This window comes from Petromyzon marinus, chromosome 13 (assembly GCF_048934315.1).
Source record: "Petromyzon marinus isolate PM22_M1 ecotype Great Lakes invasive population chromosome 13, UKy_Petmar_22M1.pri1.0, whole genome shotgun sequence".
NCBI classification, from domain to species: Eukaryota; Metazoa; Chordata; class Hyperoartia; order Petromyzontiformes; family Petromyzontidae; genus Petromyzon; species Petromyzon marinus.
Genome location: NC_133679.1, coordinates 8,573,937 through 8,596,813, shown reverse-complemented (window position 1 = coordinate 8,596,813; position 22,877 = coordinate 8,573,937). Strand labels below are relative to the sequence as shown.

The window sequence follows — 22,877 nt, the reverse complement described above, 5'->3', positions numbered from 1 at the left end:
CAACGCACTCCACACTTGTGTCCAGTGTCAATAAATGTAAAAAAATCTAGTCGATTTCACGTACACACATAAACTTTGGTTAAAAGATTCACCCCCTTACTTTTGCTCTAATAATAAAGGGGTGAAAAGGGGGCATCCTACAATCTGGAAAATGCAGCATCGTGATGGTTTCATTGAAGCAAAAATAAGATACTAATGAAGTTTTTTTCAAGTACCCATTCAGGTACCACGCTGCTCAGTCTAATTTGACTATATATGGGCGCGTTGGCCGATGGCATGAGTAAATTACCGCGGGGCACACTCCACTTTCGGACATTCCAGACTCCCTGCACGAAACCCCACGGCTTCCTGTTTCCAACCGTGTCAAGTAAACGCTGCGACAAGAGCTGGCAGTGCATTTGTATACCCGACTCATCAGGCTGTAATAACAACAATATCAACATGAAATATAACGAGACATTAATGGCAGCCTGAAGGGGCACTGTACCTGGCCCTTGGTGGAACCGTGTTTACAAAGGGCCCACATTCAACTCATGTGAGACGCACGTGGCTCAGAGATCCCCACCGTTCAAAACAAGTGGTGCCTTTTTTTTTGGGGGGGGGACGATCAAAAAGTCAATGCTGTCTCTGCGCGGTAAATATTTAAACGTGCGGTGAATTCGTACCTCATGGCTTCCATCTGAAAATCAATGTGGTTCAAAAGCGTCGTTTCGCTGAGCTTGAATTCAAACAGGCGGCTGATCTGGAAGATGAAAAGCAGGCAGCGAGTTACGTGCATGTCTAACGTGTCTGTCTAAATGTGTCCATGCCGTCACGCAAAACTCTGCTCTCAATTTTGTATTTGTCTGCGGTGCAGAAAAGCAACGATTAGACCGTTCAAAGCTGAACATTTGCAACCGGGTAAAATTCTATAATGCTTTTCTCCCAGGAGGAATGGTGTTTGATGTTGATAAAGTAACTTTAAATAAGTAGGCTCTTAACAGCAAGTAATAATAATAAAAATTTACAGTCGTTTGTCAGTGAATTGCTTGACGAAGGCTTCCCCTTGCCACATACGTCGTGGTTGTTACGTTACTCGATTTTACCACACTTGGTCATTTGGGTTCGTGGAGAAGGTGGGGTTCATAGCGCAGCGTGATAAACCATTGCACCACCACTCCCCCCAAAAGCAAATACTTTTTTTATAATTATACAGTGCGGCGAATATTTGGCATCTATAACCAAGCATTGATTCAGCAATGAACGTTTCTTCGGAGGTTCGCAATATAAACTGGTAAGAAAAGGTTACTTTTGATTCATGTGTTGTGTGCAATTGGGTAATATAAGCCCTGCAGCCACGAAAATGTCAATAAAAATGGTAATTTGTTGAATTGAACCACAATCCAAATACGCTATAATCATGAGGGTGGCACTTCATTATATATTCAATATATGACGGTTTAAACACACAATGTTAGTCAATGGGAAAATAAGAATAAAAAGCGGGACATGCTACGATTTTGTATGGTTTCATTGCATCCTTATAGACAATAACACTATTTAAAGTTTACATGAATCGATAGCCAGTAATGGAATTGTGGTAAAAAAATGGAGTGTTTTAAATGTTTGCAGAACATTTGATAATGGAGTTTTAATAATGCTTTAAAACGCTGTGGTCACCTTTCCTGCAATGCCACGATCCTGGCTCCCTAGTAAATTAAGTCGATTTAATTTCATTGTAGCTTTGACTTGGTGCCTGCTTGTCATTGTTTTTTGGCTGGCGTGTCACCACCGTACCTTGGTGTTGGACTTGAACACCGGGTACCCCGCCTCGCACACTCGGCCCGTTGCGTGCGCCAACGAGTGGCAATTAATCTTCACCGCCTTCTCAGCCTGCCGCAGGGCAATGTGACAGCGCAAATTAGACTCGCCGGGGAATCCAAACGGCAGCGCTTTTACAAATCGGCTTTCGTGGCACTCGCAAACGATGAGGACGACGGCGACCAACAAAGGAGGCGAAGCAACAACATTCTGTGAACGCGCGGAAGTGAGAATTAATTGTGGTTGTGCGGGACCAATTTTGTCAAATCTCAGAAGCTAAGCAAATTTCAGCCTGGCTAGCAGTTGCATGGATTATCACCAGAGATTGCCAGGTGTTACAAGTGCATAGGACAGCAAGGTGGGCAGGAGATGGCGGTGCCGAGTGATGCCCCCTCTGAATTTGTGGTGGGTTTCCTTTCCAGGTACTCAGACTTTTGTCCCACATCAAGCAAAGCACTTATCAAGAAAGCATCGGCCAAACATCTGAATGCAGGACCCTCCTGAAAACAGTAGTCATCACCCTGTGAGTCAACCCCCTCCCCACTAAGCCTTTCAGAGGCGGTGCAGGCTGTGGAATGGATACCGTGGAGCAGAAATGTCATACGTGTGCAGGGAAAGTCTGTGGTGGCTCGACAAAACAAATGAATACGCAACAAGCAACAATGCCTCACAGACACCACACCTGCGGTGCGGTGGGGGTGCAGGGATTGGGAGGGGGAGTGGAGGCTCAGGAGGTGGGGGGGGAGGGAGCTTCACCTGGTCCATGACGTTGCTGAAGTGCAGGTTTGGGGAGAGCGACACGTTGAGTCGCGTGTTGTAGGCGTTCTCCAGCTTGTTGTGCAGCGTCACGTTGAGGAGCACGCGGTGCATGGTGCTGCTGATGAGGAACGGAGCGCTCCTGCGGGAGACGCGCACGGGACGGGGCTGTCACGTCCGAGGAGCGAGGCCCACGGCGGAGCGTGCGTGCGCGCGGTTCAGTTGGCTAAGCGCGTGCTTGGCGGTTGGATGTTCCGCCTTCCTCAACATCCAGGAGGCTTTGGGACCAAACCTCCGCTCAGGGCTTGCACCAGGGACTTCTTATTAAGCCTGTCCGTCGAAACATCCTGCGAGTGCAACCAAGCTTTGAGCGAGCACATTACACGTGCACAAGAAGCCCCAGTTAAAATGTTCTGCTTGTCATCAACGTCCCACTCCGGGGCATATTCGGTGTCTCGTACGAGTTGTATGTTACATGCACGTGTTCTCCAAATAAATTGACACTCGTATGCTTCTTTGCGATAGCAAGAGTGCAGGGTTCACAGCTGTTTATTTGTTGTTCAAATCAAGCCGCCACCCTGGTTAATACTGCAGGTGTAATAACAAAAATAATGCGTGCCGTACGATTCAAAGTGGTTGTTAAAGATCCGCCGATGGCGTTCGCAAATGTAGGCTGTTGTGTGCTGGTTTCAGGGTCCAAAATTTACCGAATTCCAAAACGACTGGCGGGTTATTCATTTGGGACTGTGCATGGCAATCACCGCCCCCTACTGGCAGGCGAATGGCTCCAGGTCACTCTCGCAAATGAGACTCTACACCGTGGCCTCTTGAGTGCTAGCCTGGTTAAATAAAACTATTTAAACTCAACTCAGAAACGTTATAGAAATCTAAGGTTTCAGTGGGAGTGAGTAAGGCACGTCAACAAGAGTGAACTCACAATAGTGATTGCGGTGGAAGCGACAGCCTGGTTTAAGAAGCAGGTGGAGCCATGGCACATCGATTAGCGCACCGCACTACGAACCCGGAGACCACAAGTCTGATTCCCAGCCACGACTCACATCGGTGGCGAGTGATATGTCAAGGTGTTGAATGTCTCGATGTCTTCAATAACTCCCTTTTTAAACGACTGTATTACGTTGGTGGTCTGACATATTGAAAAAGTGACTTTTGGTCTCAATGGGAAATGTACTTTTGTACTCATACTTTCCCACTTCTTTGCTCCCCGCCTGCATCGACTTGCGCTAACCAGCGTGAAGTATTATCAAACAGCCCATGTGATCCGCACAGCGTGGAAAGGCACACATCTACCAGTGCGATGGCAGTACCGCGGTACGTTATGAAATGCTATGAATTTGCGCCTCACGTTGATCCGCTGGCATCAGTGTTAACGCTCAGCACCAGGTCTGTGATGCACTGGTCATCATCTCCGCAGTCCTTCTTGAACGGGATCTGAGGGGGGCAACACAAACACCATTCACGAGCGTGCACACCGCACGATGCCAGCGAGTATGAGAGGCGTGTGTACTGCATTCGTTCAACAAGACGATACAGTTATATTCCTGACCATGTATTCAACGTGTTTGGGCTTGAGCAGGTTTAGGACTGGTCCGGAATCTGGGTCAGCCATGCGGAAATCCACGCGGACTCCCAGCGGTTTCACATAGTCCGATGCTTCCTGGGAAAGAGAGACGATGCAAGCACAACATGAGGATATAAATATTAGAGAAACGTCATCATCATCATATTCTTCTTCAACCACGGTATATCCCCCGCTGAATGAAGGCCTCCTAAAGTTGTAGCGTATCCCCCAATGGTCCTGCGACATGACGATCCAACGGAGCACCATGCACACGAGCTGACTGCGTCGCTCCATGTCAGTGGTGGATGTCCTTTTGTGCCAGTTCCCTCCTTTAACTGCCACATTGTTATTAGTCTCTGCCACCGGCCATAATCCATTCCAGTGAAATGTTCGGCCCGAGCCAATTGACTTTTCTTAACAGTCAATATGATATCTGACTCCCTTCAGGTAAAATTAACTAAACGCGAGGTTTAATAATAGGGGTTTTCCCCTTTTCTCTGGCAACAAAACTGAAACCTTAGTACAAGGATTCATGTCTGCATTAACCACAATACTTGTAGTCAAAATGCAAACAAAAAACAAAATGGCGTCCTCTGGTCGAGCACCAATTGGGTCGAGGCTCAAAAGAAAGCCGTCCATTGGTGTGGACCAATCAGTTTCAAGGACAATGCATATATTATCATAGTATGTTTTGTGTTTGCATTTTGACTGCAGGTATTGTGGTTAATGCAGACATGAATCCTTGTAATAAGGTTTCAGATTTGTTGCCAGAAAAAAGGGGGAAAACCCTATTATTATATTTTGGTACTGGCAAAGGAGGTCTAATGATGTAAACGAGAGGTTAGTAAGAGATGCACGGTGTTTTTTGGCTGGGGTTGCGTTTTCCTCTGACAAGGCAGCGCATGCATGCGTATTTTGCCTTTTGCTTTCAGGCCCAACCTCTTAAGAGCGCGGACGATACTCGTGAGGCGGAACAATTGTAAAAAAAAAATGCAAAAAAATGAACCCTGCATGGGTTGAGACTCACGAGCATGTAGATTTTAAAACGAGAGCACGTCTCCACGTTGTAGGGGAGGATCGCCTCCCGCAGCAGCCTGCGCTCGTCGTGCTTCTCAAAGAGCGCCCGCGGGGCCAGCCTGCTGGCGTCGATGGTCACGTTGTACACGACGGCTGCGCGGGATCCACGAGGACACAGCAACAGCAGCTCAAGTGAGTCAGGGATCCACGAGAACACAGCAGCACAGCTCAAGTCAGTCAGGGATCCACGAGGACACAGCAACAGCAGCTCAAGTGAGTCAGGGATCCACGAGGACACAGCAGCACAGCTCAAGGCAGTCAGGGATGCACGAGAACACAGCAGCAGCAGCAGCTCAAGGCAGTCAGGGATCCACGAGGACACAGCAACAGCAGCTCAAGTGAGTCAGGGATCCACGAGGACACAGCAGCACAGCTCAAGTCAGTCAGGGATCCACGAGGACACAGCAGCACAGCTCAAGTCAGTCAGGGATCCACGAGGACACAGCAACAGCAGCTCAAGTGAGTCAGGGATCCACGAGGACACAGCAGCACAGCTCAAGTGAGTCAGGGAACCACGAGAACACAGCAACAGCAGCTCAAGTCAGTCAGGGATCCACGAGGACACAGCAACAGCAACTCAAGTCAGTCAGGGAACCACGAGGACACAGCAGCAACAGCAACTCAAGTCAGTCAGGGATCCACGAGGACACAGCAGCAGCAGCCCAAGTCAGTCAGGGATCCACGAGGACACAGCAACAGCAACTCAAGTGAGTCAGGGATCCACGAGGACACAGCAGCAACAGCAACTCAAGTCAGTCAGGGACCCACGAGGACACAGCAGCACAGCTCAAGTGAGTCAGGGATCCACGAGGACACAGCAGCACAGCTCAAGTCAGTCAGGGACCCACGAGAACACAGCAGCACAGCTCAAGTCAGTCAGGGACCCACGAGAACACAGCAGCACAGCTCAAGTCAGTCAGGGACCCACGAGAACACAGCAGCACAGCTCAAGTGAGTCAGGGACCCACGAGGACACAGCAGCACAGCTCAAGTCAGTCAGGGATCCACGAGGACACAGCAACAGCAGCTCAAGGCAGTCAGGGATCCACGAGGACACAGCAACAGCAGCTCAAGTGAGTCAGGGATCCACGAGGACACAGCAGCACAGCTCAAGTCAGTCAGGGATCCACGAGGACACAGCAGCTCAAGTGAGTCAGGGATCCACGAGGACACAGCAGCAGCAGCCCAAGGCAGTCAGGGAACCACGAGGACACAGCAACAGCAGCTCAAGTGAGTCAGGGATCCACGAGGACACAGCAGCACAGCTCAAGTCAGTCAGGGATCCACGAGGACACAGCAGCTCAAGTGAGTCAGGGATCCACGAGGACACAGCAGCAGCAGCCCAAGGCAGTCAGGGACCCACGAGAACACAGCAGCAGCACAGCCCAAGTCAGTCAGGGATCCACGAGAACACAGCAGCAGCAACTCAAGTGAGTCAGGGATCCACGAGGACACAGCACAGCTCAAGTCAGTTATGCTGCCAGTATTTTTAAGCGTGTTCTGCAGGAACGCCAAGGCATGGTGTCATACGCAGTGCACGTACCGATGTTACATTTACTCAAGGGGCCGTCTATAAATGACGTCACGCGATTTTGGAAGATTTTTTTACCCCCCCCCCCGTCACACGGCGTCACAAAAAGTCAGACCCCTCCCCCCTCAAATATGACGTCACAAAGCTCTGCACCCCCCCCCCCCCAAACCATATTTCCATTTTTAAAATAAAACATGCTTCGAATCGCTTTAAACTATTGTCATTTGTAGTGCGTATTTAATGTGGCGCTGCACTCTGATGTTGTAGGAGTGTTGTTATAACAATTCTATATTTATTGAAAGTTGCGCATTTTTATTTGACGTCACATTTCTCAAACTCCCCCCCCCCTCGTCACACATCGTCACAAATGTCTGACCCCCCCCCCCCCCCAGGCACGTGACGTCATTTATGGACGGCCCCCAATTCAAATTGCTCACGTGCGATTACTACGTGTAGTGTTCATGTTCCCCTAGTACTACTCATTTGCAGGCCAGGTGCGGCACAGGGACAGCTGCCACTGGGGGTATCCTTTCAAATGTTTGAGATGAGATTGTGATGTAAAGCACTGTGAGATGCCCTGGTGTATGGGATTAATTAACACCATAATTAGAGCGGACATTTCAACTTGGGATTTGGTTCACAGTAGAACGTGCATTTATAATAGTTTTGATTTAGCACCTATGTTTTGATTCATGGCCTGATTCACATTCTGGCGAAAGTTATACTTCATCCATTTTGGTGAAAACGAGACCCGCACATCAAGGCAACGAACAGGCAGAGCGAGCATATTTATTTTATACAGAGAGAGAGGCAGTCAGTTATAGGCAGAGGACACGTGGAAGTTTTGAGCCTGGACTTGACCAGGGAGTGAACAGCACAGAGGGGTGGGGGAAAGGAGTTACAGGAAATGGGGCAGCAAAGAAGGGCATGTGACCTCCCACGAGCGACAATTGAATGGGGGCTTCGAACGATTGGCTTCCGTGTGCCAAGGTCTCGATTTCCAACAGGAGAGAAAATTGCCAAGGCAATGTTTTTCAGCCCAATCGCCAAAAGACGCAAGTCTGGCTCTCAACATTCCAACTGCAGCAGCGATGGGTGGGGGGGTGGGGGCGATGCACGTGCCAGGTCATGGGGAGGCTCACCGACGTGCTGGGCCTCCGGCTTGGGAGCACTGGTGCGTGCAGTGAGGCACACCGAGGACTCCACGCAGAAGGTGCTACGCCCGCGCGCCTCGCACGTGAAGCTCCAGATGTCGATCTCACCCGGGTCAAAGTGCGTCGCCACCTCCACCTCCACGATCCCGCGCGACCTGCGAGCCGACAGCCACGCCGGCACAATCTCACAAAATAAATGTGTTCATGTATACAGATAGTCCCCGAGTTACGATGGTCCGACTAAACATATTTTTTTTTACATACGATGGGGTCGTCGTAACGCATCTCCATCGTAAGTAGAGGACTACCTGTAGATAACTTTCCCAAAGAATCGATCCCGATTGTGCTCTCGGAGTCGCGTTATGAGACGAAGAAGACTCCACTCGGATCTCTCACGGAGGATTTTTACGCGGGTGTTTCTGTAGAGAGTAACTATTTCATTCTGTATTGGCACCAATAGATTATGCCATCAAAGCGAATAGAGTACTGACTGTATTCTGATTGAGATTGCAATCGGTTATTTGTGGAGGCTGAAAGCAATGGGAGTTTCACACCCTGCCCGGTCCGCATAACATGGCACCTTTATTATTGTCTCCTTCATTTTCTCAAAAATAAAAACCTAAAAAACAAATTCATACAAAAATGTTTGCTGGATCAAATTGTAGGCTCTGAGACCAAACGCTAGACAATCCTGCATCTTCGAAAGCTTTGGTTTGAAACATCTGTGGAACAGAGTAAAAATGTAAAGAGAATTGTCCATTGAATCCATGGGGGACAGCAATACAATGTCTTGGAGTAAGCCGTCTTGTAATTGCTCGGCTCCAACAGGAGGAACTGGCAGACGGTCCACACATGACGTCTGGCCACCTTAGCCCAGACACGGAAGTTGTACGGCTCTGGCTGAGACACGTGTTCTCCGCAGCGATGTTCAATCGCGGGCGCATATGCCGGTGACAGCCCGGAAAACTGCTGAGCGCCGCTCGACTGCATTCCAGCATCAATCGCGGATCGAATTACTCCGTCCCAGGTGCCGGCCGGTCCGTCGCAGGTTTCACCTCGGTTGTAAATTAGGCTCCCTCTGTTCGACTCTTTGTTGGGATGATATCGTCGCATGGAGTGCGCTTTGTGTCGACACGTCATTGCTATTGAGGACCACCGTGATGAGGCTTAGAAGGTAGATACAGCCCAATTGGACAAACAGGTCTCGTGAAGTCGTACATGCAATAAAATTGTCCACGTAACAATTGTTCAGTTTTCTTTTCGTATGCCGTGGACAGATTCACACCGACAGAAAGAGGCACACATGGAGCAGATAACACATGCAAGTTAAATTTTGATTTAAAGCTTTCGTGACTGCAGTAATTCATATTCTTAGGTCTTTCGGTAAAGTCGCGTTGAAGGGAAACAATAAAATAATAAAATATATATAAAACAATAAAAATTCTCACGGCGTTTTGACCATAACACAAACGGTCGTCATGGTCGAAACGTCGTGAGAATTTTTATTGTTTTATATATATTTTATTGTTTCCCTTCAACGTGACTTTACCGAAAGAGCTAAGAATATACATGCAAATTAGTCACATTGTATTGACTGAATGAAATTAAGGAGGCTACAGCAGGATTGACCAGTGATCAAGACTAATGAAAGAATGACACCCAAGGGATGGAACGTGCCCAACACGTGTTTGAGATGGAGCGATGTTTGTTGTATCGCAAGACTGCGAGAGGTGGCGGCAGCTTGGACAGCTCTTAATCCTGCAGTGGATAGATCATGGCCGCTCATTGCGACACCTTGGGTTCATGTGATCCTTGCTGTCACGAGAGGCCAATATTCTCACCGCAACCCGAAATCAAAGAACCAGTGAAAATTCGTCGAACCATTTCAAAGCTTACAACAACAGGCCTAGAAATCGAGAGCAGTAAACCGCTCGGAAATGAGCGTCTTGGTGGAGAAGAGGCCACAAAAGTGGAGAGGGGATGCAGAGACGGGGAGAGAAGAAGCAAGGGGGGAAGGGGGGGGGGGGGGACGGGTTAAAAGGAACGAGAGGCATGAAGAGGGGGAGAGAAGGAGTGTGGTGAGGTCGGGACGGTAGGAGAAGCAGCGAGTTCGGAGCAGGTGGCCCGATCCTCACCATATCACGACGGCGGCGCCCAGCGAGCCCACCGCCACGTCGGCGATCTCGTTGCCGTCCACGTCCAGCTGCGCGTGTAGCGAGCGCCCGAAGAGGAGCAGCCCGTGCCCGAGCTGGCTCGCCGCGACTCGCTGCCGGCGCGCGCGGGAGAGAGACACAGCGATGAGCAGCACGGCTCCCGACGCGGCGGGCACACGAGAGACAAAGCCGGCAGCGGCGCAGTCACCCACCCGCTTGCACCCGTCCGTAAGCCTTTGCGCCCCCGTGAGCGGTCGGGAGTCAGATCCGTGGCGCGCCTATTGAGTGTGAAGGTGTTGCGACTGCAGCACCTCGGGGTCCATGGGTCAGAAGGACCCAGGCTCAGAAGAAAGGGGCAACTCTGCATGGGTGGTGGTGGTGGGGGGTGGGGGGTACATTTCGTTCCGCGCACCAGGGCCCATTTTAAACCATGTTACACCCCCTTTTTTTTCTCTTCACCTGATGACGAGCGCTTGTGTTGCGATCGAAACGTCGAGAGGTTTTTTTATATCTTTATTATTTTCATTGTTTTTATTTTATTTTCTGTCTACGTAACTTCACCGAAATAACCATAGAATAAGAACATGCCACACCACTGAAAGAGTTCACGGTAGGGAGGGGGGTGGGCAGGGGGGTGGGGATGAGGAGGCGGGGGGGGGGCAGCACCTGCACGTGGGTGGTGCGCAGGGAGCGGCCGTGGCCCTGGAACAGGTAGACGGCGCCCTGGCGCTCGTCCTCAAGCGGAGCCCCCACCGCCAGCTCCCCCCAGCCGTCCTGGTTGAGGTCGGGGACGGCGGCCAGAGCCGAGCCGAAGCGCGAGTCCTGGCTCTCGGCCGGCGAGAGGTGAGCGCTCCACTCCAGCACACCCTGCGAACGTACGCACACACAAACACACATGGACAAAGACCTCCCGTATAGGGTTGACAGATTATTGGGGCAAGTGGTGTTAGCGAGCACCTATGAAGGCCGGCATGGCACCTGAGGGGGGTGGGTGGCCAGCACCATCCCCTACTGCCTTTGTCTCTCCAGTGGCAATGTTCACACATCTCACCAGGTACTCATTTAAGGCTGAGTCAACCGAGGGGAGGCCCGGTACCGGTTTCAGATAATCGTCACTGGTGTTGGCCATGAGCGGGAATCCAACTCAGACACACATGCAGACAGAGTGACTTTGTGCCAATGCACTTCCCTGGCATATCCAGGATTTGGTGGAAAGTGTGAGGATTTAGTGCACATTGGGGCTGAACTTGGCCTTCAACCACTCTCGGGATACATCTGTAACGTCCCTGTTAAGAGTATTCTTCCCAAGGCAACCATACCAACATTTTCCATTCTCAGAGCTGGAATATACCTAAAATGTAAAACGATGGGTTTCTTTGATCCGTCGTCAGTCGCCGGGTTGAGAGTACAAACTCAGGGCTCTTGAGAGCCCGGATTAATGGCAGACAGCTGAAACCCGAATTAAAATCCAGGAACCCAGCCGTGCCGGCTCGATGACCCCTAAAGCCTCCCGGACACCTTCCGTAGGTCGTCTGTCTGTAGCGCCGGGGTCACGGCGGGGCACACCTGGGGGCTGAACGTGTAGAGGTAGACGCGGCCCGTCTCTCTGCTTGACGAGTCCATGAACATGGGGGCGGCCACGAGCAGCACGTCCGACACCGAGTCCCCGTCCACGTCCATGGCGCACACCTCCCCGCCAAAGTACGAACCGATCTGTGGGTCACGGCAATGCGGCGCCCGGTGATCGGTGACCGGTACCGCTCCCCGGATAACGCTCGCGCCGGAACGCCGGCGCATTCGTCATCCAGAAACAAAACAAAAACCCCCCTCGAGAAAATAAACGAACGAGGCGCGCAGCTTAAAAGTCCATTCATCAACGGGCTTCAAGCTGCGCAGCACAAGACGGACGGCGGTTTCGCGTTACGCACATCTGCTCGTGTCCGGGCACGGCGGTGATGCAATCTCGCTTCCTCCTGACCTGCTCCCCGGAGAGCGTCTTGAGCACGCTGACTTTAGAGTTGTGGTCCTGCGTGAAGACGACAGTTCGGCCCGTGTGGTTGAAGCGCGGTGCCCCGGCCACCAGGATCGTGGAGCCGTTCTCCGTCCTCGCCGACGTCAGCGAGTAGCCTGCGGTGAGCACGGTGCCGGGTAGTGTTCATTGTGCAGGTATCAGGCGCAAGCCCTTTTGTCGATACGCTGCTTGATGAGCGGCTGTACACACCGTGCAGGTTATTTCACCTGACTGCAGCACGCATTCAAGTAATGGGTATTGCTGAGGTGCCCTCTGCTGCCCACGAATGTGGCCGAGCAGCAGCCTGTCGTGCATGGCCAGTGGCCCATGATCAGAACACGAACAAGGCTATCCATGGGACCTGTTTCCCAGTATAAAAATGATGAAAATAAGAATATTTTTTCATCATCACAAGGCAGCAGACATCTGCGCTGCTCGCAGCAGACATCGCGGCTCTCGCGATTTTCACCTGAAGACGAACGCTTGTGTTGCGTTCGAAACGTCGTGATAAATTTTGTTTTATTTCTATTTACACGACTTTACCGAAAGAACCAAAGAGTATGGATTCCAAGAGTCACGAAAGCTTCAAATCACGATAGGAATAGGCATTACCCTTTCTAGCAATAAAACAGGTGTCAAGATGTTCAGGTCCCATAGCTATAACTACTCAACCCGAGCTATTGATCATTTGCCTTTGTACTGTTCGCCTTTTGGCATTCTCTGGTCTGATAGTGGTGAGACAAGGCCATGAACACGGCTGTCTATGATGTAGGCCAGTCAGTATACAAAGCAATGCATATATTATCAGCGCATGTTTGCATGTTTTGCCACAACTTACGTGTGGTTAATGCAGACTTGATGCCTTGCAATAGGCATTGATTTGGTGTTTGAAAATCGTAACGCCTGTTTTATTGACCAGAATGGGTAAAGCCTATTCTTACTAACGACGCTAAAGCCTGCTCAGCTTCTGATTTTCTGACGAGATCAGGTTCACTCCTGGTGATTTGATCAGAGGCTGTTTGGTCATTAAATTGCTGTTAAAAGAGTGTCAAACTATTCGGGCTCCGAGGTGGCCACAGGGCTCAGGAGTCAGGGGCGTGAGGCTGCACCGTTGCGTGCGCTTTTGCCACCCTGGAATAAAACCGTTCCTCAATTGTAGTCAATGAATATGCTTGGTTAAGTTACAAAAAATATATATTGCATTTTGTGTTTTCACTTAATTTGGTCAAATGTCAGCTCTGGGTTTGACTGTCATAAAACAAACACTCTTGCAGGGCTTATTACCATTAATAAATAGGCCAATTGAAGTGACCTCATATGTACTTCTGTGACGCCATCCTCCAGGGCGATTTTCTGACACAGGGTGATGCACTGGTAGCTGCAGAGTTCCAAATCAAAGTTTCTTTGTCTCGTGATTATAGACAATATTACGGGCGAAGTTGTAGCCCTCCAATTGATTTCTCACGTCACTGCTGGCAGACAAGGCTCCACTAGAAGTAGCTGCAGAGAGTCCCGCTAGAGGGTGCTTTGGCCTACTCTTCCACTGCTAGACATGTTGGAAGAGGTGGGAGTACCCACACTTTGCCCCATGCCTCCGCTTAGCACGGTTGGCTACGTACGGTGCGAAAGGCGTTCGACGCGCACGCAACACAACACGACCTGCCAATCAGCTCGCCCGCATTAGACTGTGATTGGTGGGGGGGGGGGGGGATACAACGATGAATATACAAAGCGCAGCTCATGCAAGAGGCACGGACCAAGGTAGGCGGCGTGGCTTCGCAGCTCAGAGGGCAGCGCCGACTCGAAGGCGTGCTTCCCCGGCAGGGACACCTCGTCTCCCACGCGCCGCACGATGGTTCCCATCCACTCGTACGCGCCCACCGCTCCCAGCATCAGGGCGCCCTGGCACGCAGCACGCGCGCACACACGCACACGCGCACGTATGCGCACGGACGCACACGGCCCGACAAAACGCCACACACGCAAGCACACGCACGCAGGCATCAAAGATAAATAACCCCCCCCCCCCCGTATAGCCTTAACAGGCTCTTGGAGCAAGTGCTGTGAACAAGCACCGATGAAGGAGGGTATGGTACACAAGGGGGTTTGTGGCTAGTGCCACGCCCGGCCACCTTTGTCTCCCTAGTGGCGATGTCTACACATCACACTAAGTACTTATTTGAGGCTGAGTCGACCTAGGGGAGCCCCAGGACCGGTTCAGATAATCGTCACTGGTGTTGTCTGCGACCGGGAATCGAACCCGTGTCGCCGGGTTTGTAGCGCAGCGCGCACACATGCAAGTGTACACGCACGTACACATACACACACACATGCAAGTATGAACACACACGCAGCCAGAGGCAGAGCCTCAGTAATCAGGAGCAGGTCCATCGGGAATAGTGTAACGGTGCTGCGTGGAATGGAAACGATGAAACCCGGTGGCAACTTTCATTGCTGCTGCTGCTGCATTAAACTTAGCTTGGGGTGAACGGAGCTGCTGCTGTAATAGCAGCATGGGTGATGTTTTATTTTATTTTACTGCAGAGGTCTCCTTGGTATTCATTACCACTCTGGACACAGCCAGCACACAACAATGGTACCGGCAATGATATTAATTTGCTTACGTGATGGCGTCACCTCTAAAATACTGTTGACGAAGTCAAGGGCAAACCATCCCAACCATCATCTTCCAGTTAGGACTCAAAAACCCCGAGTGCAGAGTGTGGTGTTAACAACGCAAAGAGGGGAGAGAGATCGAATTGGATGGATGGAAATATTAATATTTTTTGCGTGTTGAGCAACGTCATTTTCTTGAACCCTCCATGTCATATTTACAGAGTTATTATTTATACCGTGCCAATATATTGACCAAATTCTCACCAATAAATCTCGCACTCACCGCTGGCTGAATGATATTCACGTTTAAATTTAACACCAACATACGACAATTTGCTCCAACTGCTTTGAGCTTCTCCTTTAAGCTGACTCTGTGCTTTTGAAAAAAAAGCTGTCAGCTGATGCAACCCACTCAATACAATGGAACGTATATATAATAGCACATTATTTTTACAATCTTGTTGTGTGGTGGAGGGTTAATGACAAGGACTTTAAAACTACGTGGCTTAAAACAACAATGTGGCCTTACCCAAGAATAAATATTGATCACGGTATTGGCTTGGAAAACGTTTCAAGGGATGGATGGAGCTTGAGCTATTGGCCCTGTCCTTGGGCAGAGGACTTAAGAAGAAGGGAGGTTACGTGTGTGTGCTGTGTGCAACTCACTGCTGTAGATAAACCGTGCCCCGGCGGCAACAACAACAAAAGCAGCCTATTCATACAAACACAAATTTCCCCAACGCTGTGCAGTGTGCACACGGTGACAAAAGTGCAGTAAGATTTGACCGCACACGAGCCCGTTGGCGATGATGAGAACGGCTGCAACACAAAGCCGCGGAATCGGCTCGTGCCAAAGCAGCAACATCGGCAACGAAAGGGGCAGCGGTGAAGAGTCGCTGAAGCGGGCCAGCCGTGGCACGTGGCCATCACACGGGACGGCGTGTTTAGCGGCGAGACACAACAACGCTCAGCCTCGTTGATGTCCCTGCATTTTAAAAGGGGGAAGGATTGAAAAAAAAATCCTTCCAGCCTCTGAAGATACATGAGAGGAGGGAGATTTTTAGAAGCCGCTGCTTCTACGCTTTTGTCATCGACTATGATAAGTAACTTTGCCCCGCTTGGAATGCGGGAGTTTTGTTCCTCTCTCTCTCTCTGTTCCGTGCGTGGGCGGTCGAACGCTTCGCGAGCATTTGCGTTCGTTACCCCGACATAGTGAGCGGAGAATCCAGCCTGAGACAATTCCAGGTCAAACGAAGTCTCGTTCTTTTCCCTTGTGCCTGCAAAAACAGCAGTGAAACAAGTCGGGAGGGGTGGGTAGCGGGGGGGGCAGGTGACGGGGTGAAATCACTGCGAGTGATTATGTAACGCTGTCCCATGTTGAATTTGTCTTTGAGAATATTTGATTGGCAGCACGGAAAGCTAACGGGTAGCTGTCAGGGAAAGGTGCGTTTTGATATTGGAGAATACATATTAATCAATTTGCTCTGGACTGCAATCTTCCAAATAGTGAGCAACCATTTGATAAATTCGGTAAGTTTTCAAAATGGCATATTCCTAATATCAATAAAACCTTCGAATAAAGTTTTGTTATTATATGATCACCTTTACGAGAGTTATCGTGCCCAGATCCATTACAGACATATGGGCAGCCGGAGCTAATACGTAAAAACGTTTAACCTCAGTTGGAAAGAGTGCAATGATCATGAGGGGATAGAAGCTTACTTGAGATGGAATCTTAATAGAGCTGGACATGTCGAGATAACGCTTTTAGCGTGTATGTGGCAGTGGCACAAATACCCGTATGATACCAGAAACTTGGGCTTGATTCACAATCATGGATAACATCAGTGTGGCAAGTTGTATCTTCAACCTGTCCTGGGCCTACCTTAGGTCACCTTGGCCTTCAATTAGTACCTGGTGCAGTGTGTAAATCATTACCCACTTTCGGAAACAAATATGGCAAGTCAAGGTGCTGGTCACACCATACCCTCATGCAAGTATCGGAGAATATTTGTTATTCCAGGATTTAATATTTGTTTCTAATCGGAACCAGTATTTGGGAATATATTGGTTCCCCTTCAGAATATTTATACCCAATTGTTTTTTTTGTAACAGAGTAACCCAACCCATATGCTGAATGAGGGCCTCCCCATGCCACGGGGGTCGTGAGGGTTGTTTGACCAAACATCACCACACTGGTAAGTGTGGGTTGACGAAGGTGGACAGGATAAATGTGGGAGTATAGAAGTATAGTAACAACATATATATTTTGTCTACACTGCCTTGCTGCCATCTTCAATGCCTGATATCATGTAGCCCCAACTGCAAGCCTGCAACGCCTGCAACGCCTGCAACGCCTGCAACGCCTGCAACGCCTGCTACGCCTGCTACGCCTGCTACGCCTGTTGGTCGCCCATCCGACCACTACCCGGGCTCAAACCTGCTTAGCTTCCTCTCTCTAACAAGATTGAGTGCATGCCATGTGATTTGTCCATAGGCTACACAAGATTAAAACCACCCTTAATAGGTGCTTGGTAAGAGCACTTGCCCAGCAGCCTATAAGGCTCTACATCGTTGTTGTATGTGTGCGTGTTTGCGTGTGCATAAGCAAACCCTAACTTCAAAACTGCCACACCGCCTGGCCAAAACCCCTGCGTCCACGAATACCTTTTGACGGTTTACGCACGGCGATAAATAAAACGTGACGTCAGGAATAAATGTTTGTGAGACTGCAAGCGAGCGCCGGGCTAAAGCGAGACATGTTTACATTTCTCCGTGCCTCTATCCATGTATGGTCGCTACGTAAAAGCAGTGGAGGGGTGGGAGGGGGGGGGATCTGGGTGGCCAGGAAGACTTCCAAGTGGAGGCAGCAGAAGGACCCTGACCTGAGAGAACACTTTACCGGCAAGCACGTGCTTGGCTCGTCACCTGCACGTGGGATTTTAGCAAATAAGCATGAGAGTGCTTCCAATAAATCACAAGGGGGGACAGCCTATGGTCTCTAGTAGCCTAGAACAAACATAGATCAGTGTTAGCATTGCTGTGTAATTGCCCGCTATTAAAAACATATATTTTTGGAAGCCGCATAATTCATTGTAAATATTTACACCCCAGAAGACGGGGAGAGGTCGCCGTTTGAGAGATCGCCACGTGTGCCGGGGTTATCGTTGTTACCGATCGCCAGCACCACACAGTTGTTGTCTTTGCCTCCGTCCGTCTGTGGCCACATTCACGTGTTGATGCAATGGGCAGAACACACTACATTGCCAACACACGATACTACATGGAGAGCGATATTACGTGAGATTCTCCAAGCTATGGTTTCCCATAGTGCCTCGTGGTAATTGTGCCTTTTGCAGGCAGTGTAAAATGTGGTGCGTTCCAGTGGTTCAAGGTCCAGTTGACTGAGCGGTCATCTCCGAGTTCCTGGGTTCAAATTCAGGGCGCGCGGCGAGAAAGTGAGAGAGCGCGTTTCGCGCACCCTCGAGGCTGAAGATGCGTTCCCCGAGTGTGCCGACGATGTCGATGAGGGTGGCCTCGCTCGTCACGTTGAAGAAGTGCCTCTCCACGGGGTGGCTGGCGATGGAACGCACCTCGTTAATCAGCCGAGCCACGTCATCCGCATTGGAGCTGTACGAGCGTAGCACCTGTGATGACGACGTCGTCAACATCATCATCGTCGTCGTCGTCTTCCTCATCAGCATCATCATCGTTACAAATGGTTACCAACACTGGGGGCAGCAAGCAATGGCGCAGTGGTGAGCACAACTCTGCTATGAACCCGGCGAACTGAGTTTGATCAATGCCCACGACTAAGGACAGCGGTGAGTGATATCGTCACTGGTCCTGGCCTCCCCCCCCCCCCCCCCTGCACAAACCCGCATTGACCAGCGTGGTGTAGTATGGCCCCACAACACCCTTGATGCAGCAGGTGTTTAAAATAGGGTCGTGAATTAGCCTTTTAAAAAATCAACATATGTATGTCAATATGGATGGTTTAAATGAGCGTTCTTCACTCATTTTCAGAGGGGGGACACTTTTTGCCGATAAGACATCACCATTTGAAACCAATGGGTTGAACAGCACGATGGGGTTTTTCACTTTCGTGAACTATCGGGGGCCGCACGTCAGGGGCCACGCTAAAGGCCACCAGGGGCTGTCAGTGGCCCGCGGGCCTTGCAATGAAGAACACTGATTTAAATCTATGTTGCCAGTTCTTAGACAATTGTAAATTCTACATCCCATGCTGGGGGTCAATATGTCCATAGGGCAACTACTGTTGATGTCCCAAAAGGTGATAGCAATTTTATTGTCCATGGATTGATGGTCGGATTAATAGACACCCCCTGTCTATAGTTTGAACTCCAAGGGCTTCTGATTGTGAGGCCACAGCCCTACCCCAGCCCTGTCCAATGATTAAGAACATTATAATTGGTCAAAATACGTGAGTTAAGGTATATTCACCTTGTTGTACCATTTATTTATCGAGAAGTATCCTGCATGGGGGTGTTTGGATAAAATCTAAATTGAAAACTCACTCCTTCAGAACTGCATTTTGTGCTTAGTTTGCTGTCCTTCCCCCGCGCCTCCGATTAGCACGGTTGGCTACGTACGGTGCAAAAGCAAGTTCAACATACATTACGTGCGCGCACAATGCCATTAAAGATTGACCACCGTGAGCCGTGAGTCTGAGGAAAAAGAAAAACCCCGAGCGACAGTGATCGCCCTGGGGAGTCGCTGCACATCGGTGCTGGGTGAGCGGGCACCGTACGGCGATGGCGTATCGCGTGATGCCGTCCCTCTCGCACTGATCGATGACCTCGGGCAGCAAGTATTTGTCGTGCGACTCGCCGTCCGTCACCACGATCATCACCTTCTGGGCGTCGGGACGTGCACCCCGCTCCGGAGAGAACGCCTCCGACCTTGAAGGTTGGAAGGGAGACAGGCGTTATGGTGTGTCGTGAGCTCGTAGATCAGCCGATGCCTTCACCCGCTGTTGCGCTCTTTGTGAGGAGCGGGTGGGGGGGTTGTGGCAGTCGTGTGGTCGTTTCAATTATTTGTTGTTTCGTGTCAAATGTTTATATGTACACACACACCCGTGTTGTCGCGCCTGCATCACGATTAGGTGTCGTGCTTTTTAAGTTAAATGGTTATTTTGTTTATTAATTTATTGATTGAATACGTAAACGTTCAGGTCATTACCGCGCTCCATGCCCCACCTCCTCCACAAAACGTTAAATAAACGTTCGTTGGTGTTATAATTGAACACGCAATCTTACGAGGTGATCGTCTTAGCCTGGTTGCAACCCCCGCCCTACCAAATCATATTACAATACATGCACAATAACTATACGAATGATAATTATTAACCATGAAAAGCCTTGTCGAGTCCCAAAACTCGTATTCAAGGTGGGGGCTGCTACTTTGAGATGTTTCACCTCTCCCATGAATGAAAGTTTGGCTTCACATCAGAGGAAACCGGAGACACCAGAGACACCCCCCACCGTTCATACAGGGGGGTGTCACTCAGCACTGCCATTTCCTGGCCACCTCACACACCTACAACAGCTGTAAAGGCCTTTGTGGTCACCCATACAAGCACTAACCAGGCTCTGGCATGCTTAGCTTCTGAAACTTCTGAGATCCGATGAGATTGGGTGCATTTCAGGAAATAGTTGTTGTCTGACATTAAATTAATTTTGTCATGTGGTCAATCTTATTCCAACTTTGAGAGTCAGAAATTTGAACATTCTTGTCGGACATATATCGTTCATTCTCTCGGGATTAGCCCCTTCATTTGATGTAAGCTTCAGAAGTAGCTACGTGACTTTTTCATCTTTCGTATCTGATCTCTTGACACCAGGTGGTGCACTACTCACTGCCGGAGTGCCGAATGTAAATGTGCTCAGCTCTTGATACGATGGATAAGGCACGATCGACACGTACGTAACATTTTGACAAAGCACGGAGCACGCTATGCCGTGCGGAGAAATCTGGCACCTCGATTTCCGCACGTGCACATGACTGCAATGGCCCAGATGGTCGAGAGACCTCCATTGTGACGTGCACCAATAAAAAGTGAGCACAGAGCGGGCCCCTTCCCGTTGCATTTCCCCACGGAGCGCAGTGACCACCCTTCCCATTCGATGGCCTGTTTCCCCAAGAGTGCTACAACCACCGCAAGCAATGAAAGCATCTGTGTTCTCTGCTTTCACTTAACTACTTGCGAACGGCAACTGGCCAACCACCCACAGGCCCACGGGGTCTGTGATCGTGAGCAACCGCGGCCCCGGCCTGACATCGTGGCTCATGAACTGCCTCACCGTGAGGCTAAGGATGTGCACGTCGAGTGGCTCTAGACTTAAAACGCCTCAAAGACTCTCAATCAAGCCCAATGCCCTACTGCAGGATAGCCTCGGGGTAGCCCATGTGGCAGCTGGCCCTATGCGGCACAAGGTATACGTAGCACCAGCCTGCAAACGGACATTAGTCTGCCACTGTGCCACCTTACATTGCTATGAATAGCATATAGAGTGTGTGCGCTTATTTGTAGTTTATTTGTAAGGTGTTTAATGATTCGCACCGACAGTGATTTTAAGAAGTGTAACATTTCACGGTCACAGTACAACATAAATCCTCAATAATGAGCATGACGAGATGGAGCCAAAATTACAACCGATTGTTTTATTCCCTCGTTGTTGCCATCTCGGTCGAATTATGCATTCGCGTCGTGGGAGGAGTGAAACGTTGTCATTTATGAACCAGTGCTGCAGTTGCGCTCGAGTTGTTGCAAGCGAGTGAGCTGGGCGAGGGAGCGCAACGCCGTTCGCCCACGTTGCTCCATCACGAACCGAATCCCGGCGCCCGCAACCCCGGCGAATGTGCCGACAAATGCCTGCGGCGCCATCGCCTCGCGGTCACCGCCACCACGCCTCTCCCACGGCGTCACAAAAAGTCAGAGCCCCCCCCCCTCAAATATGACGTCACAAAGCTCTGTCCCCCCCCCCCCCCAAAAAAAACACATGCTTCAAACCGCTTTAAACTATTGTCATTGCAGTGCGTATTTAATGTGGAGCTGCACTCTGATGGTGTAGGAGAAAACATTTATTAAAAAGTCTATTTAATTGAGTAGAACGCGTTGTCCATATTTATTTAAAGTTGCGCATTTTGATGTGACGTCACATTTCTCAAACCCCGCCCCCCTCCTCCTCGTCACACATCGTCACAAATGTCTGACCCCACCACCCCCCCCCCCTCCTAGGTGCGTGACGTCATTTATGGACGGCCTCTTACCGCGCCGTGAAGACGCCCTTCGCCGTGTGCGTCTCGTTCCCGCGCAGCTGCCGCACGCGCCGTGCCGCGTCCACCGCTTCCTCGGTCGAGCGGAAGTCGCCCAGGTCGAACTCGTGGGTCGCCACCTCCCCGTACTGCACGATGCCCACCTGCGGTGGCGGCGTGGCCACGTTCAGTGAGGGGGCGCTCCTGCTGTGCGCTTGTGTCTAATTGGTGTGTGGCCTGGGACCGTTTTGTTGTCGCTTTCGCTGCCTTGCACAATCTTGATGAATCGGACTCGTGCAATTAATGTGTTTATTGTTTTACGATATATTTAGTGACCTGCTGACTCTTTTCGCTATTTTGCACTCCTATCGGGTTTGTTTTGTATCGTTTGCTGTTGGAGCTCGCTCACCCGCCCGCACTCCACATCATCTTCATAGCTCATCGGATGTCTCCAGTCTCGATAAATATTCTGATTCTGATTCTAAACCGCTGACAAACACGGACACAGCCCACAACACAAATACGTAGCGTTTGTCTTGTGGATTTTTTGCGTGTTCTGGGCTGTCCGACGTGAGTTTAAAGCTTCAATGATGACAAGAAGAAAAAGAGACTGAAATTTTAACAGCACTGTAGAGCTGTTAATGAAGACTTAAAAGTACACCAGAATGGTTTTCAAAAGTTCTGAAGACACGTCACGCCATCAGATACATTAAAACGTACGAGAGCCATGCTCCGTTTGATGTGAGACCACAAGTGTTCTCCTGGCGCTGATTTTAAAGGGTTTTTTTTTCACGAACGAAGATTCCATCTTGTGTCAGGCAGCACAGAGACGAGATCTGTATCTATGCTGAAGGGGCTATTGCCAGAGACATCAGACTGTTAAATATCTATACACGTTTCTATTTCGGCAGCGTTAATGACA

At 50.0% G+C, this 22,877-nt stretch overlaps 1 protein-coding gene across 3 annotated transcripts in view; it reads right to left on the bottom strand.

The window, feature by feature from the left end:
• LOC116941956 (integrin alpha-10-like) overlaps positions 1-22,877 on the bottom strand; it is a 67,550-nt gene that overhangs the window by 9,537 nt on the left and 35,136 nt on the right. For all 3 annotated transcript variants that reach the window (XM_076066840.1, XM_076066841.1, XM_032953386.2), the window contains exons 7-22: positions 21,971-22,119; positions 19,449-19,599; positions 18,159-18,324; positions 15,881-15,954; positions 13,819-13,963; positions 12,029-12,177; positions 11,617-11,763; positions 10,717-10,917; positions 10,033-10,163; positions 7,886-8,052; positions 5,163-5,305; positions 4,121-4,231; positions 3,920-4,005; positions 2,557-2,698; positions 1,777-1,872; positions 666-742 (exon numbers count right to left, since the gene is read on the bottom strand). In XM_076066840.1, the coding sequence (XP_075922955.1) occupies positions 666-742; positions 1,777-1,872; positions 2,557-2,698; positions 3,920-4,005; positions 4,121-4,231; positions 5,163-5,305; positions 7,886-8,052; positions 10,033-10,163; positions 10,717-10,917; positions 11,617-11,763; positions 12,029-12,177; positions 13,819-13,963; positions 15,881-15,954; positions 18,159-18,324; positions 19,449-19,599; positions 21,971-22,119 (2,135 nt within the window). The remainder of the gene's footprint in view (positions 1-665; positions 743-1,776; positions 1,873-2,556; positions 2,699-3,919; positions 4,006-4,120; positions 4,232-5,162; positions 5,306-7,885; positions 8,053-10,032; positions 10,164-10,716; positions 10,918-11,616; positions 11,764-12,028; positions 12,178-13,818; positions 13,964-15,880; positions 15,955-18,158; positions 18,325-19,448; positions 19,600-21,970; positions 22,120-22,877) is intronic.